At 33.9% G+C, this 21,035-nt stretch overlaps 1 protein-coding gene across 6 annotated transcripts in view; it reads right to left on the reverse strand.

Annotated features, from left to right (window-relative positions):
* The window catches only part of Lrp1b (LDL receptor related protein 1B), a 1,877,349-nt gene that overhangs the window by 293,799 nt on the left and 1,562,515 nt on the right, over positions 1–21,035 (reverse strand). For all 6 annotated transcript variants that reach the window (XR_012447185.1, XM_074070662.1, XM_074070660.1 and 3 more), the window contains 2 exons: positions 1,024–1,216; positions 284–409 (listed from right to left, as the gene is read on the reverse strand). Coding sequence is in view for 5 of the 6 variants with exons in the window: in XM_074070662.1 (XP_073926763.1) it covers positions 284–409; positions 1,024–1,216 (319 nt within the window). In the remaining variant the exon portion in view is untranslated. The remainder of the gene's footprint in view (positions 1–283; positions 410–1,023; positions 1,217–21,035) is intronic.

A 21,035-nucleotide genomic window follows, 5' to 3' on the forward strand; every position in this document is an offset into this window, starting at 1 on the left:
AAGTCACAGCTACAAGTTTTCAGGTGATCTTTGTCTGCAGGTACTTCTTTAGTGAGCTCCAATACCTCTGAGCCCATAAACACAGGGTACAGTATTTATCACTGTCTAGGTTATTACTATCTGTCATATGATGCTATAACTACATAGAATGGTAAACTGAGTTCTGTTAATGACAGAGATATAAATCCACCAAATTTTTCATATTGGAGAAGACTGGAAATTCACGAACACACTAAAGTAATTGCAATAGGTGCATGAGCCATTTTTGATTCTCTTTACTTACTCACACATCTGTTGTCATCTAGCAATATTCGGTCCCCTCTGCAGGAACAATTCACTCTCCCATCAGGAGTTAAAAGGCAGAGGTCATGGCAACCTCCATTCAATAATGCACATGGAGAAAGTTCACCTGCAATGAGGAGGCTTTGCTGGTAACATTTTCCATTGAATTTTTCTACTGTGTTAATTATAGATAAGTTGTAAACTGCTGAACTGCCTGAACCTCTTATAGATGACTCATAAACAAAGCACATTCAGGATTTTGAAAACATTCCAAACAATGAGTGCATTAGAAAAATCTGTAACATGAATGAGTATATCTTTCTAATATAGTTTCAATAATACCATGACATCAAATGAACTAGTGTCCTTAGAAACTACATTAAAATTAAGAATGGCATATTTGTATATACTACAATGAGTAGATAAATTGTAAGCTTAGATGCAAAGCATATCAGGAAGTTTCATTATCCTAGAAACAATTCAGTTTGGATTTTCAAAAATAAGAAGAGTAAGAGAGACAGAAGAATTTCAGAAACAAATAATTAAAAATGAATTGTTCTTCTAGTGATAAATAAATATGGAATTTACTTAAACACTTCAGGGAATTTTGACATAATAAGTACTCAAATATTGAACACTATCCCCAAAATAAATGAGAAAACAAATTTTATATTACTAGAAAACACAGATAAATTTTTGAGAGATAATTTAATTAGGATTTTTATTTCTACTGTAACTTACAGCTGTTGGTATCATTGGCAACTGCTATGATTCCCATTGGTTGATGTGGAATATCAGAACGAAGAATTTTTGTATCTCCTCCTGTATACTTGTTGGAACGCAAGATAGTCCTTCTGCCCCAATCTGACCAGAAGATGTAATTGTCATAAACTGCCAGACTAAGGAAAGTTCCTGGCCCAGATTTGACAATCACCTGGAATAAATTAAAATATATTTTCATAGCAGAGTTATTTGTGTTCAAATGTCAATGTCCAGTTTTGTTTGAAAATAAGGATTAGTATTACTTGGAAATGATAGAAGTTATCACATAAAACCATTTCAGTATGTGGATTATCATAATGTGCTTTAGAGTTTATTTTAAAAGTTTAAATCACCATTCACATTTGCAATGTATGTGTTTAGTAGTTTAAGTGTAGAGGTTGTGTACCTCTTATCCAAAATGCTTGATCCCAGAAGTATTTTAGATTTTTGATTTCTCCAGAATGTGGAATATTTACATACAAATAATGAAATATCTTGGGGATAGAAGAAAATCCAAACATAAAATTCATTACTGATTCATGTATAGCTTATACACATAGTTTGAAGGTGATGTCATACAATATTTTTAGAGTGCCTGAGTTTTTATTATTACCAGGCACATGAGGTCAGGTGTGGATTTTTCCACATGTGGCAGCATGTCATTATTCAAAAAGTTTGGGATTTTGGATAATATTGATATTTATAGTAGGGATGCTCAACCTGTAATTCTATTTAATCATTCAGTTTATAAAAACAACTGAACTTTTATACACCAAAATCACCAGGAAAATATAAGATTAACAATATCAAAAAACATCTTTTCCTTATTTATTTATATTAAGAAATCATGAGATATACAGCAGACACTTATCAAGTTCTCAGTACTGGACAGGAAATACAAAGAACAAATACAAAGGACCCATGCTCTTCCTTCAGAAAGTTCAAGAATGAGTGATTAAACCAGATAATCATATTTTGGTAATAAATGTTGAAAAGACCAAACTTTCACTTAGACCAAGATGGACTAGAAGTGACTAAATTGACCTTTCAAAAAAAAAAACTAAGAACCTGAAGAAGATATCAGGTAATGAAGAGCAATGATTCCTGGATAGCTGGAAATAAATAATATGTATTATACAATGACCACAATCAGCACAAAGGACCCCAAATAGAGCCCAGAGAAATCTCTGAGTGAGCACTGTAGAAGAGGATAGTTAGGAGGAGACAATGTGGATAGATCTCACAGGGAAGAGTATGGTAATGAGAGAACTCAGCAGAGAGTTGTGTGTACCTTCAGAGGTCCTCCTAGAGCCTTTGGTTAAGTGCTGACAAGTGCATAGGCATGAATGACGAGTACCAAGGTTTACCCAGGCCCAGGAATCATGTCAGCTAATTCTGACAGCTTCAAAAACATTTTTATTAATGAGACTCTGAGTAAACTATTTGCAAGTTTTTCCTCAGCAGTGGGGACTAATCAATCCTAAACTCTCCTCTTCTCTAGTCCTGTCTAACAAACCTTAAAAACAAAACCTGGAAGGATCAAACTATTTCCAATTACCTTAATTATCTCCTAAAAAAAGCTCAGAAATTATTATGAGAATAAACAAATTTATACTACTAAATTATTCTACAAGAAAAAAATGAAAAAGACAAATTTCAAGGTAATGACCTCAACTTATACCTTAAGAAACTGAAAGAAAAAGTATATTAAGTCCAAACTAAGAGAAAAGGAAAAAAGATTAAGGATCAAAAGAGAAATCAGGAAATAGAACACAGAAAAATCAATGAAAATTTAAAAATTGGTTCTTTGAGATCAATAAAATAGATTATACATCATGATATAGGTGTTTTCCCAGGAATATAGGTTGGTTTCACATTTAAAATAATCAATCAATGTAACTCAACATATTAGCAAACTGAATAACGGGATTCATATGAATATCTCAATGTGTACAGAAAACTTGGTAAGATATAGCTTTCACTCCTGACAGATACATAGAGTAGAAATATGGATAAAAATTAAACAGGAACAAGATAAGAGTACCCATTCACTACTTTCACTCATTATCCTGGATTCTAAAACCTATTAATAAGGCAAGTAAAAGAAAGTAAAAAGCATTCACTTCGAACAATTTAGTTACAGATGACAAAATACTGCACGTAAAAAGTCTAAGCAAATTTACTCCTCCCCCAAAATATTCTGGAACTAATAAATAAACAGTATAATTGAAATATATAAGATTGCTATAAAAATAATTATTTGTATTAATAATAAATAATTAGGAATTTAAATTTAAAAAATTTCAATAGCAAAACCCAATATGAAATATGAATAAAAAGAAGAAAAAGCATGTGATATTGAAAACTATAAAAAATCAATAGTAAAAATACACAAAAATCTAAATAAATAAACACATACTTATTACTCCTGGCTTGCAAATACAACACTGTTAAAAACATTATTTTTTCTTAAATTGATAAATTATTTATATGTCCCAATAAAAATCCTGCAGGCATTTTGTAGAAATTGACAAGCTGCTTCAAATATTAATGTAAAAATGCAAAGATCATGATTAGTGCAAACAATGTTGGAGAGCTTATGTTATCATATCTCAAGGTAGTATAAAATGATAGCTATTAAGACAGTGTAATGTTCCAAAATAATAGATCTATACATCAATAATATGGAACAGTAAGTCATGAACAGAGTCACGCAAGTATCAGCAAGTAATTTTTTATTAAAATTCAATGACTTCTCTAATAAATAATACAGTTTTTTCAACAAATGGTACTTGAACAATGAATGTACATATAAATATTTTCATCCACCTCTTAACTGAAAATCATGTCAAAACTTAACTGAAAATCAGACAAAAGCCTAAATATAAAACAAAAACTATAAAACTTCTAGAAATAAACAGAAAAAAATCTTCATGATCTTGGATTAGACAAAGATTTTTCAATATTATAACAAAAAAAATCCATTAAAAAATTGATCCAGTGAATTTCTTTAAAATTTAAAACATTTTTAGATGACATTGGTGAGATAGTAAAAAGATAGGCTCAGACAATGAGACAATATTTGTAATCATAAATGCAATGAAAGAATTATGCCCACAATTTACATATAATTCTTAAAGGTCTATAAAATTAAGAAATAACACAATTTTTTAAAAGGTAAAATTTTACTGAAGACCTTTTATTAAAGAAGATCTATTCATGCTAATTAAGAATGTAAGAATAATCAACATCAATTAGATATTGGGGAAAAGTGACTTAGAATGGCTGAAACTAAAAGACTAAGCATCCTAAGGGTAGGTATGGATGCAAGGAAATGTAGGACTATAAATATAAACATATGTAAATATGTGTAGGAATATAAATTAGTACAACGAAGTTGGAAAAAAATCCATGGTCTCTTAAGATATTAAAAGTAGAGCTAGCATTTGATTTATCCACCCAAATAAATTAAAACATGAATCCATACAAGAATGTGTAGACAAATATTCACAGTAAATCCATGTGTAGTAGGCACAAATGGAACCCATTCAAATGCTTATACACAAGTGAATGCATAATCAATATTACATCAATCCAGAATTCTGACTAAATCATTTCAACAAGATTTTGCTGAAAGTTGTCCAGGGTAAACAAATTTCACCTGGAGGTTGTTGGAGGATAGGAAATTTGGTCAGATATTTTGGGTAATCAGGTACTAATGGTGAAAGATTCTGGCTAAACCAACAAAGCACCCCTTGTACTCTTAAGGACATGCCCAAGGTAGGACCTGGTGGAAAACAGCTCAGAAGATCTTAACTAGAGTTTGATCAAGGAGAGCCTCTTTCTTATTCCTAAGGATTTCTTTTAGGAATTTTCCATTTTCACTCTGCGCCTAGGCTATGAATGCCTTCTTTTCCTTTTGTTTGGGATTTGGAGAAATTTTTCTCACCTACATAAAATCTCAATTCAAATTCCTATACCTATTAAAATAGTCCTGAAAGATATCAGCCCTAATTGTAACAAGTGCCTTAATAAATTTTTTGTCAGTGTTGTTTGTTTAATGCTCACAACGGTATACTACTGAGAAAATTAATTGGATAAACTGTTGATGTGTAAAACAGCACATGTGGACTTCAGAATAATTTTTGTCCATGACTAAAGTCAGGCAAAAAAGAATACATACTATAAATATAAATTCCTAGACTATGCAAACTAATTCATAGTTGACAAAATGGAGATACTGTTTCTTAGGAATAAAGTGAGACCAGGGACAAGATGGAAAAAGAGGAATTTAAAAAGGAAATGAAGAAGCTTGTAGTAATCATGGATATGCTCATTATTTTCCTTTTGAATATAAATTCAAAGTGTGTGTGAGAACTATTTCAAAATTTAATTTCTGCTGTCAAGTATACCTAAAAATTATTAAATCTAAGGATAAGAAACATCTCAAAACACATTTTTAGAGGTAACAGTAAATGTATGTGACTGCAAATAGGTTTGGAATAACAGAAAATACCAAAAAATAGATGTATTTATTGTCCAGTAGACAAATCTGAAAATACCCCTGTAAGCTGAATGTAAACCTTGAATGTCAACAAGAATTTGATGTGAATTTACTCCCGGGAAAAATGATCCAACAAACAGAGAGACATCATTTCAGGTATGGGAAGAAGATCAGATAGAGATGATAGACAGATAGATAGATAGATAGATAGATAGATAGATAGATAGACAGACAGATAATTAGAGGTAAAAAGATAGATGATAGATAAACAGATGATAAAAAGATAGATTAGATAGATAGATAGGTAGATAGACAGATGGATGATAGATGACAGGTATGAGAAAGGAGGAGGAAGGGAAGGAGAAAATGAGGAGGGGGGAAGAATAGAAAGGGGGAGAAGAAAGATTGAACACTTCAATGAGCCAAAGATTCCTTTGTAAGAATTTTTCTCCAAGGCTGCAGAAACTTCCAGAAACAGCTTTAAGGACTTGATGAAGTTTGTTGTTCCATTTTATTTGGTTTCATTTTGAAGAAACCTGGGCTATTCTCCTCTGACCAGATGACAAGAATGGAAGCATTGCATTTTGCTCATAGTGAAAAAATGGTCAAATCCTTACCCACCTCCTCTTCTGGAGGCTTGAAGGTCAAGATCCAATTCAGAACTAAAGAATTTCCGGATGATCTTGGCTTCAGAACACACTGTGATCTAATGGAAAGAGCATAGAACTGGACTTCAAACAATTTCATTTAAATGGCAGCTGGATCACTTTCAGGAAAGTGGATTTGGGAAAGGTGTTTCATTCTTTTTGAATTTTAGCTTGCTCATTTTGAAGATGGCCCTGATCAAAACCTGTTTTAGCAACTTCACAGGGATTTTGCTAACATATATGTGGAAATGTTTTGAAATTTTTATATGGTTAATTATTAGTTTGTACTTTAGCTACCAGAGATTAGTACAGTATTAACTTTTGTGATAATTTTTGGCAGAATTATCCCAAAGTAATTACTTTTATTTTAAATTAATTTAAGCAGAGTGTGGTGGTGCACACATGTAATCCTAATACTCAAAGAATTATGAGGCAGAAGGATAGTGAGTTCAAGGTTAAACTGGGGCTATATAGCAAGAACCTATACTAAGTAAATGAATAAATGTATTTTATACATTTTTGTAGAAATGAATCAGTTTGATGCTTTTCAGTACTGATATTTGGTAGTATTAATCAGCATTTTGAACTAAGAATATATATTTGTTTTATTTATATAAACTGGTGACATAGAGCATGCTTTTGATTCACTTAAAAGTGAGTTTATAGGACTTCTGCTAGCAGCCAAAATAGGGTAGGCTCACTATGTCCTACTTCTCCCACTGATTACAACTTTCTGATTATAAGAATCAGAAGAGAAAACTGGAAGTTGAGTAGCAACCCAACAAAAAGACTGAAAGCAAGGAGATAAGATGTTACTTTTCCTTTTTCTTCTACTTAGCATCTATTGCTGACATGTAATTGAAATAGTTTGCATTTCAAACTTATACTCAAGGATGGGGTTTCTATGACCCTTATATTGCCCACTAGTCCCCAAAATTCCCACAGAGATCATGGGAGCTGGAGGATGCCTTGGGTTAACCCTACAATCCAGGCCTAAACTAGGGGAAAGTGAGCAGGAGGCACCAGCCACAGCATAAGTGTTACTTTGAGTGTTGAGGTTTTGTCCAAGAACTGTCCCAAATGCCTGCCCTTTGACATGGCTGTTCTAAAGGCTTCTTACAATTTTGACTAAAAAACCACAATGTAATAGAAGTTTTGGGCATGAAATTGAAGGCTTTTTCCTCCTATTACCTTCTCTATCCTCCTCATTTCACTTCTCTACTTTCTTCTGTGAATGTGATTTGTCCAGCTTCATCCTCTCCCTAACCAGGGGAAGAGCAAAAGACTCAGAGTGACAAGCACTTGAGTACTCAGGCTCCCTGAGGATGAGTAAAACAAAACTTTAAAGAAAGAAACTATTTTCAAACTTCAACTTCTTTAACAGAAAAATAAAATTTATATCTTGCTCTGTAATATATGAGAATATTCTTCCCTAAAAAGTAACAGAAAAATTCTTCCTTTTGTTTTCCTGTGTTTAGGAAAACACCAATGTAAGTGCAGGACACATTGCAGCATAATAATGTTTTTTATCATACTTCCACCGTTCCAAACATGCACACACACACACACACACACACACACACACACACACTCCACTGGATATTGGAGAGCTAATATTAAAATGCATTTTTATCATATTGGAAATTTGAAAAGACTGCTAATTCAAATTAGGTGTACATGTTTAATTAAATATCACTCTATTGTGCTTTTATAGAAATAATCTGTTATTTCCTAGATAATATTTCATAATAGTATTTTGCAATGAATATGTGTGCCCTTTACTGCCAGTTCCTGAACCCAGTGTGATGGTATTTAGAGATGGGGTACTCAGGAAGTAATTAGGTTTAGATTAAATTATGGAGGTAGAGTCTGATGATAGGATTAGTATCTTACAAAACCAGGAAGAAACACAGAAACTCTCTGACCACCATGGGACAACAAAGCAAGAAGGTAGTTATCTGAAAGCAAGGAAGAAAGCCCTGACCAGAAACCCTCTTACTGGCACCATGATCCTGGACTCCCCTACAACCTCCAGCACTCTGAAAAATAATTATCTATTGTTTATGCTGCAAAGACTATGATATTTTAGGCCAAACTAAGATAAAGATGTGCTCTTCCCTCTTGGAAAAACAAAAAACAAATTGCAATTTATATCTGTCATAAATTTCAATTGATATGTATTTTTAAGTTATCATGAATATGCACACATTGTTATGAGAGTGTAAACATGATAACCTCCTTTGCAGTTTCCACATCTGCAAAGATTATCCTGTAGAAAAGAAGGATTAATAAGCAAATAGAAGAGGAAAGTAAGGGCTTTGCAAAAAAAGAATACATGATGCAATGGTCAGGAACAATGGGTCCAGGGCAGGGCATGGTGGCTCACAGCTGTAATCTTAGCTGTTTGGGAGGTAGGCAGTAGCAAGAGGATGGCAGTCTGAGGACTCCTAGTGAAAACCAAGATTCCCTATCTCCAAAACAAATTATAAGCAAAAGAACATAGAGTGTGGCTCAAGAGGTAGAGTGCTTGATTAGCAAGCAAAATCTTTAATACTGTCAAAAAAATTTTTTTTTAAAAAAGTGGAGTGTATGAAATGCTAAGAAACTGAAAAGGTGTGGCTTAGTGAGTGCAAGTGTCTCTCTGACTCCTTGGGAGAAACTCCCAACATAAGCCTAGTGAGGAAGATAGGAAAGATGGACTTATTGAGACTTCCTTCCCATACATGGAAGTTGAAAGTGTGAGTTTTGTTCTAAAAATAATGGTCAGCTGGTCAGAGTTTGAAATTAAAATCATTATTGCTGTATAATTTTAAAGATTATTCTATTTCTGATGCTAAAACTAGATTAGGTAAGAATAAAAAACATTTCAGGGAAATCAATCAATATTATTGAACTTTGTCAAAAAGAAGTGTTGTACTTTTGATAATATACTAAAGAAAAAAAGGTGAAGTAGAAAACAACTATTAGAGCAGAAGGTATAAATGAAAGATTCTTAATTAACTTTTTACCAGAATCCATAGGGAATTCATCCACTCATTTGTTCATCTTTTCACCATTTTAATCACCATGAGTTACCATTTCATAAATGTTTATAATATACTGAATGGATATATATTACATGTATAATACATAATTTAATTTTTGCATTAGCCCATATGGTAGTTGCTTCTTTAATAAACATTTTTCTGTTGAGGATTGAATCTTGAAGCGAGTTTATAATTAGCCAAGGTAACAGAGTAAGTGCTCTGAGACTGTTAAGACTCAAAGAGCACATGATCAGAGCAAAATTTTTGGTAGGTATTTTGCCTTGGTGATGGAAACTAGAGAAACTCTTCTTTGATTATTACTTATTGCATGTACTGTTTTAATAATTAACTGTGATCCCTCAAGTTAGAGACTAAAAAAATTTCTTAGATTTCCCACAATATGATATTTTAAACAAAGTCCACATTTGCAAAATATTGTTAAATGAGTAAGAATGAATTTTTAAACTGTTAGATGCAAATAAAAAGTAATTTTTCATTTTCTATGAAAATGAAAGCTTCTATATCTTGTCACCAAAAGTCCATTATAAAACCTGTCATTAATTTTAATAGTCACTGAGACTAATAGTTTACTTTTCAACTTCTGCTGACACTTTAAAGGAGATAATGCAATAATAAATTCAGTCTTTCATTATGCATGTTTGCCGTTATAGGGTAAAGTAGACTCCAACAATAATGGAACTAACTTCACATATATCATTTGATTAATGTTCCATCATATATTCTTATTTTGCATTAAAATACTTTTATTAAAAACTTCACAAATTCTGCACCCTGTCAGTCTAATCAGCATCTTTATTTTCAATACAGAAACTTTGTCATCATAAATTTTATTATTCTATGTTGTAGAATAATATATCATTATTGTGTAATTTTGAGTCACTCTCACCTTAAAACTATAAATAGGTCCATGTTTTAAAATAATAATTCATGTTCATCCAGAAAATGTATTTCTTGACACAGTTGCTTATTCTCACATGTATCCTCATAGACAAACAATTATATTACTTTCTTGGAGATGCCATATTGATTTGAAATGTATGTGTCAGGCATTCAGGTCATTCAAAATGCTTTTGTATCCTGGTACTTCACTGGTACCTTTTTAGTAGAGGCACCCAAATCAATCAAGCAAAACAAAAAGATTAAGTGTTAAAGCAAACAATTTACATTAGTGAAAATAGGAGGATTCCTACACATCCCAGGTGATTTACTCCCTGATGAGATCATAAATGAGCATTGTGAGAAATGACAACCTGATCCCCCTAATTTTCTATTACTCTGAGTTTCTGTTTAGACCACCAATTCTGTGGAATCATTCTTTTTTTTTTATTTGTTTATTCACATGTGCATACATTGTTTGGGCCATTTCTCCCCCCTACTCCCACCCCTTTGCTTCCAGGCAGAACCTGTTCTGCCTTTCTCATTCTTAAGAGTCAAACTTGAAGCAGAAAATAGCTACCATTCTCTAATTAGGATAACTTGAGGAATATTTAATTAGGTAAGTCTTGGTGGGATATAGGAAAACCATAGGAAAGCATGGAGGTCTCTGGGACTGTTACCATCCTTAGGCATGAAATCACAGTGGGAGGAAGAGGTTTCCACAACCCAGAAAAAGAGAGATATTTTAAGAGGAGTGGGGTAGTCTTTGTTAGAGGAACTGATCCATCATAGAGGGAAACTAGAGAGAATTATTTAGATTTTAAATATTCTTTTTCTGAATTCTGTATTGATCAAACTCAACTGAAAACCAGAGGGAAATCAAGTGAGATATCACATATGTAAGCCTCCTGGAAAGGGAGCGAACAGGAGGAGAATAGTAGAGAAAGATGTGGAAACTATTCCAGAAAGAGGATAAGAACTCTTTTCTGAGTTTCATTATTCTTACTTGAAAACACTTTTGACTTCTTAGGATTCAATCTTGTAATGAGTAAAATGACACAAATAAAAACCAAGGAATCATCATTTCTCCTTTGCCAAGGAAAAAGGAGTGAAATACTCCCTTACATAACACAGTGGAATAATTTAAAAAATAAATAAATAACTGAGATTCTATAAGTGTTATACCTGCTCTTAAATGGAATTTGGGTATGGTTTTCATATTAATTTTCTTCACCTGTAATTACAATTATTGAAGTTATACCTATCCAAAATTTTGATAGACATTTTAATGCAGTTTAACATTATAAGCTGAACTGTACCAAAGAAGAATAAAATTTAAAATAATTGGTACATTTTTCAATGAATTTCTTCTGTTTTGAGTTTCTTCCATGGATATACGCTGTGGAAACCAAATTAAGAATGACTTCCTCTAGGAATCATTTTCCAGATGCCCAAGGAAAAATGTTTTCTTCCTCTGCATATCCAGAACTGTGTTTATACAAATCATTAAAATACACATCAGAGGCTACAATAACACCTTTTACTTTATTGATCTCTCTGACAAATCTGAATATTTAAAACTAAGAATTGAATCTTTTAATTTTCTGGAACCCACATACTTAAAATATATTTAACATTTAATAATTACTTATTGATAGAACAGTGAATAAATCAGTGTTTAAGAACATAGCCCTCTGCTATATGAGTTTATTCCATCTAGCACTGCTTCTGTTTTTAATGTGTACACATACATACACTCATGGACTCATAGTTCATCTTTGTTCTTTATTTGCTTATGTTCAAGATAAAATATTTTCTTTATAGAATGGTATTACCACCATTTGAGCTTTACTGAAGAAACTACAAATTAATTTTCTCTAGGTCACACTCACACTTTTGATAAATATTTCAATGCTGTTACTCCCTAAACCATCACCTAAATACAACTCTCCTGGCTTTTTAATATTTTAATAGAAAAACTGAAGAGCTAGTCAAAGGTGTATATATTAAATCAAAATTGCATATGTGTATGACATACTGAAAATCAGTCTTAATCTTTCAAATTGATGGTTGCAAAAATCAAATATTATCTTAGACTTTAGATTTTAAGAAGTTAAAAATTGTCTTTCACAAAAGGATATATATATATATATATATAAGAGAAATACCAGAAATAATTTGACAATTCATATGAAAAATTCAGCTTAGGACTATTTGAATTACCTTTTTTTTCATTATTATAATGAAATACATTATAATAAGTAAGTTGGCTTATAAAGAAAAGATAGAAAAATATACTCAAAAACAAATGAAGCCCAAAAGTCAGCAGGAGTAGACATACTTATATCTGTCAAAGCAAACTTCAAACCAAAACCGGTCAGAAGAGACAAAGAAGATTGCTTCATGTTGATAAAGGTTACAAGCCATCATGGGGATATAACAATTGTAAACATATACACACCAAATTATGGTACACCAAATTTTATAAAACAAACACTACTGAACATAAAAGAACCAATAAAATTCCCAACACAATAATAGTAGGTGACTTCAACATCCTACTCTCACTTGTAGATAGGTCATTCAGACTAAAAAAAAAAAGAAACTTCATAATTAAGCAACAATATAGATCAAATGGACTTAATAGGCATTTATAGAATATAGTACTCAATCAATGAAGAATAAGCATTCATAGCAACCCATGAAACTTTCTCCAAAATAGATCATATTTTAGGACATATATCAAGTCTTATAAAATACAAGAAAGTTGAAAAAAACCTTATATATTATCAGAACACAATGCAATAGAAGTAGAAATTAACTGGAAGAGAAACTACAGAAAATATAGATACATGACATGAAGACTGAATGATCCTCTTAAATGATCAGTGGGTCATTGAAGAAATAAAAGGGAATAAAAAAAAAATCCTCAAAGTAAATGAAAATACAACATACTCCAAAATTAGTAGAAGGAAAGAAATATTAAAGGAAAGAAATGTTCATTTCAAACCTGAAATGAATAAAAAGGAAGCAAGAGGATACTTGCTTCCTTTGTAGTGTTACAAAGTATCAAAGAAACAAAAAGTTAGTTCATTGAAAGAATAAATAAGATTGACAAACCCTTACCCAAGTTAACCAAAGAAAAGAAAGAGAAGATCCAAATTAATAAATTAGAGATAAAAAGGTAGAATTATAACAGATACCATAGACAATCAGATTATCATTAGGAAATATTTTGAAAGATTACCTGCAGTAAATTGGAAAATCTGAGAGACATATAACCTACCCAAACTAAACCAAGAAGGTACAAAAATTTAAACAGAACAATAATGAGATTAAAAGAGTAATAAAGAAACCACCTTCCCTCCCCCAAAAAGCCTGGGACTGAATGGATTTGCTGACAAATTCTACAAAAACTTTAAAGTAAAACTAATACTGATACTCCTCAAATTACTTTACAAAGCACAAAGAGAAGCAGTACTCACAAATTCATTATCTGAAGCCTATATTACCCTCATAACAAAACTTGATAAAGACACAACAAAAAAGGAGTACAAGACGCTAATTCCATTTATGAACAAAGAAGCAAAAAAATCCTTTAAAATACTTGCAAACCAAATTCAGTAGTACACTAAAAACATTGCACATTATGATCCAGGATGTTTCATTCCAAGAATGCAAGGATGGTTCAACATATCCAAATCAATAAAAATTACACAACTTATAAAAGAAGTAAGGACAAGAATCACCTACTCATCTCAACAGCTGCAGAAAAAGCCTTTGAAAAATAGCCAACATTCTTATATGTTAAAAGTCCTGAAGGAATTAGGAATAGAAGGATCATACCTCATTATAATGATGACTATATAGAGAAAAACATAGCTGGTAAGTAAGGAATCAGATCTCCTAAGCTCCCGACATTCAGAAACCACCTTGAGATGCTGGAGCCACACTTGCATACTTCTGATTGTTACTAGCCAAAATAATAACCATCACATTAGATGCAGATAAAATTCAAAGACTAACCCTTAAATCAGCCTTTAATTGCACCTAACAGCTGCAAAAATCCTGCCCAGCACATCCAGCAAGGAGTGTCCTGCTCCAGCCCTGGGAAAAAAGCTCCCGGCTGCTTCTCTTTTCTTTCTTCTCCCAATAAGCAGAAGACAGAGCATCAATTAGAATCAAACCCTATGACATCCTGGACCCCTAGCCAGTGGAAAGCCTCCCTACACTGTGCTGCACTGAAAACAAGGATGCCATTTTTCCTTGACAGTGGACTCCAAAGCTGCCTGTGTGAAACTGCAGAAGACACAAGTGAGCATCACACACCATGCATAACTCCCCTACACACACACCCCACCCCAGGAAAATAATCCAGCACAGCCCCTGGACAGACTGAACCCCACCCCCAATAAAACTGAAAGCCATAAACAGTGAACTGTAATCTCACACTGACATTGGAGGGGGGGTGGAAAAGTGAATCTGCCCTGGAGAATGGTGGAGGGGCAAAGAGCTGATCTCTCACTGCTGAACTCTCAGGGGGGTGGCAATACTCAGTGACATGCCATAAAGCAGAGCAGAGGTGGGCAGAGAAACCAACAACCTAGAGAAGCCACCTGCACCAAGCTGAGATCAGGAAAGACATAAAGGCTGAGAGAGGGAGCAGAGAGAAAAACAAAGAGGTGGATCCTGGAGGTGATCTTTGAGACAGAAGGCAGCATTCAAAACTGAATTGCCTCACTTTTCTGGGGGAGCAGCTGACTAAAAAGAGCTTCAGCTGAAAAACAACACAGTTGCCTCCTGCTGAAAACAGCTCTGACCACCATGCATGAGCTGGCAATCTTACCTCACCTCACAACCCCAACAAATCTGTGGACACAAGGTCCAAATAGTACTCACAAGACAGTCACCTGGTGAGACACCACATCAGAGGTTCCACTTCAACCCCAGTACCAGGATTGAACACCTAAAATATAACTCCAGAGCTTGTATTAATAGACTGAACTTTCTGAGTTTCCCTGAACATGGTATTTTTTAAATTGAGTTTCTTTTTTCTTTACTTTTTTCTTCCTTATTTTTTTATTCCTGTATTACTAACTCTGTAATCACTATTCTCTTATCTCTATTCTCATCCTCTTCACTCTCCCTCCTTCTCATGTACTACAATCCATTGTTCTACCTCCCACCTACTCTTTCTGCCCCTCTCTTCCACTCTTTCCTCTGTTTTCACCTTCTCCACCCATGCTTCCCGAACTGGTAACCACACTATCCTTCCCTTCTACTCACTCACCACCTGCTGACTAGCCTACTCTACTAACTGCACACAACCCCAACCCCCTGCAATCCCTGACATAAGAATCCTACACCACAACAATAGAAATACACCCACACCTGCACAAGGGCCAAAAAACCCAGCAGACCCCTGGACCTGTTAACCCACCCACACCTACCCTTCCTCCTCACCACTTTTTTTTTAGTGCCACCTTTTCAATTTCCCCATAATCTATAATCATAACTACCCTAAAACCATTACCCCCCCAACTCTTTATAGATATAATCAAGATTATAATTATAATCTTATATTATAGATTATAATGAAGGGGTTTTCTATAGAATACATTAACAACTGGTCTGACATTGAACCTGTGAACTTATTAATGCTAAATTATACCCCCAGACCGTGGTTAGATAGACCATGTCAACCTAGCTAACATCCATGTCAGCAATGACAAAAAAATTAAATGAAGGAAAGAAATCAGGCAATCAAATCCACCAAATAACCTCAAAAATATAGTGGATAGCACCAAGTGAAGTGATGGGAAGAAGAAGTGATGAAAAACACTCTCCTCAAAAAAGCATTCAGGCAGAGGATCCAAGATGGTGACTAAAGGGAGGAAGCAGGCAGCATGAGCTCTGTGAATCAAAAATCTTGCTGAGATGATGGAGCCACACTTGGCAGAAAAAAAACACCAAGAAGAAGCAAAAGTCTGACACCCCGAACCCCCAGCCCATACAAAGCTTCTCCATACAACATCACACTGAGAAAACAAAATGGCTCCTGAGCCACCAGATGCTGGCTCCAAACTTGATTGGGAGATGCAGACCAACAGGTGAGCAAATAAGAGGCATGTGGCATTCTTACAGCTACCCCTGGGATAAACCAGCATAGCCCTCTGGACAGACTGACCCCCCACCCCACAAAAAAAATCTGAATAATAACAAGGACTGAAAAGGACATGCAGCAGAGAAGACAGAGTGCTCTGAGCACACTAGAATAGCAGGGAAGGGCAAGTAGCTGATCTCTTCATGAACTTTCAGTAAACACATCCTGCAAAAGTAGACAGCTGACAAGCTGCTGCACCACAGAAAGGAGGAAGGGCAAAGAGCTGAACTCCATGAAAACATTCAGTAAACAAAGCCTGCAAAAATAGATGGCTGACAATAGGCAGGAAATGAGTTGCTGCAGGAAATAAGCTGGATAGAGGTCCACAAAGGTGGTCTCCTGACCCAACCATCTGGTGAGACTACAACAGAGCTACTGCTCAAATACCAACACCAGAACTGGATGCTGAAGGAATAACACCAGAACTACTAAGACTGAAATTCTATTGTTCCTGAACCAGGATTTTTTTTTATTTTATTTTATTTTTATTATCTACTTATCTCTAAGTGTTTGTTTTATTCACTGTGTTTGTAAGTCCACCACCACTCCCTGTTGATTTCTTTGGTTCACTTTTTTTTCTTTCTATTTTTTCTGTTTCTTTCTTGGTTTCATTAGTTCTACTATTGTAAGTTAGCTAACATAAATTACATACAGACCAGGGACAGTAACAGCACCAAGTGGAATGATGGGAAGATGAAAAAGGGATGGAAACCATTCTCCACCCAAAAATAAATTAGTACAGGAACCAGAGAGAAATGAAGAAAATGGATACCCAGTACCAGACTTCAACAAAACAAAGATAGACTATCCCAAGGAACCCAATGAAGCCCACAAGAACACTCTAAAAGAATAAATCCTGCAAGAAATCACTGAGAACTTCATGGAGATGTTACTAGACAAGGTCAACCAAATGTACAGGAGGCACTCTAGAAATTCCAAGACAACAAAAATAAAGAATATGAGAAGACACAAAAACAAATAAGTGAACTCATAGGAGCCCTAAATAAATACCAAAGTGAAACAGAGAACACCATTAATAGAGAGAAAAAGGAATTAAGGACAAAAATTGACAATATTAAAGAGGAAGTGACTCATAATATGGAAAAACTCAGAAAAAAATGAACAAAAATACAAAGCACAACAGAAGGCCATTTCAGCAGACTAGAACAAGAAGACAGAATCTCAGAACTTAAAGATGAAATGGAATTTAAAGGAAAAACTGAAGAACTATTAGTTAAACAACTCAAGACCTATGAAAGGAATATGCAAGAAGAAACCTACTTCAAAAGACAAAACCTGAGAACAATGGGTATTGAAGAAGGAAAAGAAGTGCAAGCAAAAGGAATTCATAACATATTCAACAAAATAATAACAGAAAATTTTCCAAATCTAGAGAAAACTATCCCCATTCTTGTACAGGAAGCCTCTAGAACACCAAACAGACTTGACCAAAATAGAATTACCCCACAACATAGTATCATTAAAACAATAAGCACAGAGAATAGAGAAAGAATATTGAAGGCTGTAAAAGAGAAAAAACAAATAACATGCAAAGATAAACCTATTCAAAATCATAGCAGATTTCTCAGTGGAAACTTAAAAGCAAGAAAGGTATGGAGGGATGTACTCTGGGCACTGAATGAAAATAACTTCAACTCTAGGATACTCTACTCAGCAAAACTATCATTCAAAACAAATGGAACAATAAAAGTCTTCTATGATAAGCAGAAACTAAAACAATATATGACCACCAAGCCACCACCACAAAAGATTTTTCAAGGAATTCTGCATACAGAAAATGAAAGCATACAAAACCATGAAGGGACAGGCAATACCAAACCACAGGAGAAGAAAAGGCAAGAAAGTAGAAAGTAACATTGATTCAGCTGTACACAGTCAAACCCTTAAACATCAAAAACAGCTAAATGACAGGAATCACCACATACCTATCAATACTAACACTGAATGTTAATGGACTTAATTCCACCATCAAAAGACACCGATTGGCAAACTGGATGAAAAAGGAATATCCAACAATCTGTTGCTTATAGGAGACCCATCTCATTGACAGAAATGAGGACTGGCTTAGGGTGAAAGGCTGGAAGAACATTTACCAAGCCATTGGCCCCTGAAAACAGGCAGGGGTAGCAATACTTATCTTGGAAAAAGTAGACTTCAAACCTACATTGACCAAATGAGATAAAGAAGGACACTCCATACTAATAAAAGGGAAAATACACCAAAGGAAATAATAATTGTCAACCTATATGCACCCATCATCAATGCACCCAATTTCATCAAACTTACTCTGAAGGATGTAAAAACATATATATATATACTCCAACACAGTGGTAGTGTGAGACTTTAATACCCCTCTTATCACCAATAGTTAGGTCATCCTAACAAAAAATCAATAATGATATCCAGATCTAAATCACACCATAGATCAAATGAACCTAGTTGATGTCTACAAAATGCATCATATAACTTCTGTACAATGTACATTCTTCACAGCAGCCTATGGAACTTTCTCCAAAATTGATCATATCTTATGGCAAAAAGCAAGCCTCAGCAAATGTAAGAAAATAGAAATAATCCCATGCATTCTACCTTATCAAGATGCATTAAAACTAGAACTCAACAACAAAAACAGATTTCTAGATAATTATGACCATCCAAAATTGAACACAAAATGTAATTGAAGCAGTAATAGAGTCTCCCAAAAAAGAAAAGTCTAGGACCTGATGGTTTCTCTGCTGAATTCTATCAGACCTTTAAGGATGAACTAATACCAACCCTCCTTGAATTGTTGTTCCATGAAATAGAAAGGGAAGGAACATTTCCTAACTCATTTTATGAAGCCAGTATTACATTCATCCCAAAACCAGACAACGACATCTCCAAAAAGGAGAAGTATAGGTCAATCTCCTTAATAAATATTGATGCAAAAATCCTCAATAAAATAATGGAAAACTGAATCCAACAACACATCAGAAAGATCATTCACCATGACCAAGTCAGCTTTATCCCAGGGATGTAGGAATGGTTCAACATACATAAATCTATAAATGTAATACAGTATGTTAATAGATGCAAAGAAAAAAACCACTTGACCATCACAATAAATGCAGAAAAGGCTTTTGACAAGATCCAACACCACTTCATGATAAAAGCTGTAAGAAAACCAGGAATAGAAGGAAAATACTTCAACATTGTAAAGGTTATATATGACAAACCTACAGCCAACATCATACTTAATGATGAAAAACTGAAACCATTCTCCCTAAAATCAGGAATGAGACAAGGGTGCCCACTATCCCCACTGCTATGCAATATAGTCCTAGAATTCCTAGCCAGAGCAATTAGGCAAGAAGAAAAAATAAAAGGAATACAAATAGGTAAAGAAACAGTCAAAATATCCCTATTTGCAGATGACATGATCCTATACCTTAAAGATTTAAAAAACTCTACCCACAATCTCCTAGACAACATAAACAGCTACAGCAATGTAGCAGGACACAATATCAACTTTAAAAAATCATTTGCTTTTCTGTACACCAATAATGAACAAACTGAGAAAAAAATATATGGAAACAATTCCATTTACAATAGCCTCAAAAAAATCAAATACCTAGTAGTAAACTTAACAAAAGATTTGAATGACCTCTACAAGGAGAATTACAAACCCCTGAAGAAAGAGGTCAAGAAAGACTACAGAAGGGGAAGAGATCTCCCATACTCATAGATTAATAGAATCAACATAGTAAAAATGGCTATACTACCAAAAGTAATCTACATGTTTAATGCAATTCCCATTCAAATCCCAATGACATTCATCACTAAGATTGAAAAATCAACCTTAAAATTCATTTGGAAACACAAGAGACCTTGAATAGCCAAGGCAATACTCAGCAAAAAGCACAATGCTGGAGGTATCACAATACCTGACTTCAAACTATACAACAAAACAATAATAATAAAAGCAGCATAGTACTGTCACAAAAACAGACATGAAGTTCAATGGAACAGAATAGAGGACCTGGATATGAATCTACACAACTATAACCACCTTATTTTTGGTAAATACCCAAAAGAATCAAAGTCAGCTTTCTAAAGAGATAACTGTTTACCCATGTTTATTACAGCACTATTCACAATAGGCGAATGATGGAATCAACATAGGTGTCAATCAACAGAAGAATAAGTAAAGAAATTGTGGTATGCATGCACAATGCATTTTATTCACTCATTAAGAAGAATGAAATTATGTTACGTGTTGTAATATAGATGAGAATGGAGATCATCATATTAAGTGAAATAACCCAGTGCCACAAAAACAAGTATCGTGCATTGTCTCCATTTGAAGAAGCTAAAGGGAAACAAAACAAAACAAAAAACAAAAGTCTTGAAAGTAAAAGGGGGACTCCAAAAGAGGTGGAAGGGAAAGGGAAAAGAGGGAGGGAGTAGGGGGAAAAGAAAGAGTAATAAATGGTGAATCAGATCAACATACATTTTATGATGTATGGAAATGACATCATGAAAAAACCCTGGGTGGGGGAGGAAGGTAGCCCAAATGATGTAAGTAAATGTAAAATGATAAAATAAAAATAAATAAAAAGAATACACTTGAAAACACATTTTAGAGAAGTTTTTCACTTGAAAATTTAATGCTTTTTCAACATCTCAGGTTGCATATAATCAAATCTATGCTCAGTTAAAAATAACACCTACTTTGGTATAGTCTTTTGAATTCC

Source organism: Castor canadensis, chromosome 4, assembly GCF_047511655.1.
Source record: "Castor canadensis chromosome 4, mCasCan1.hap1v2, whole genome shotgun sequence".
Taxonomy (NCBI): Eukaryota; Metazoa; Chordata; class Mammalia; order Rodentia; family Castoridae; genus Castor; species Castor canadensis.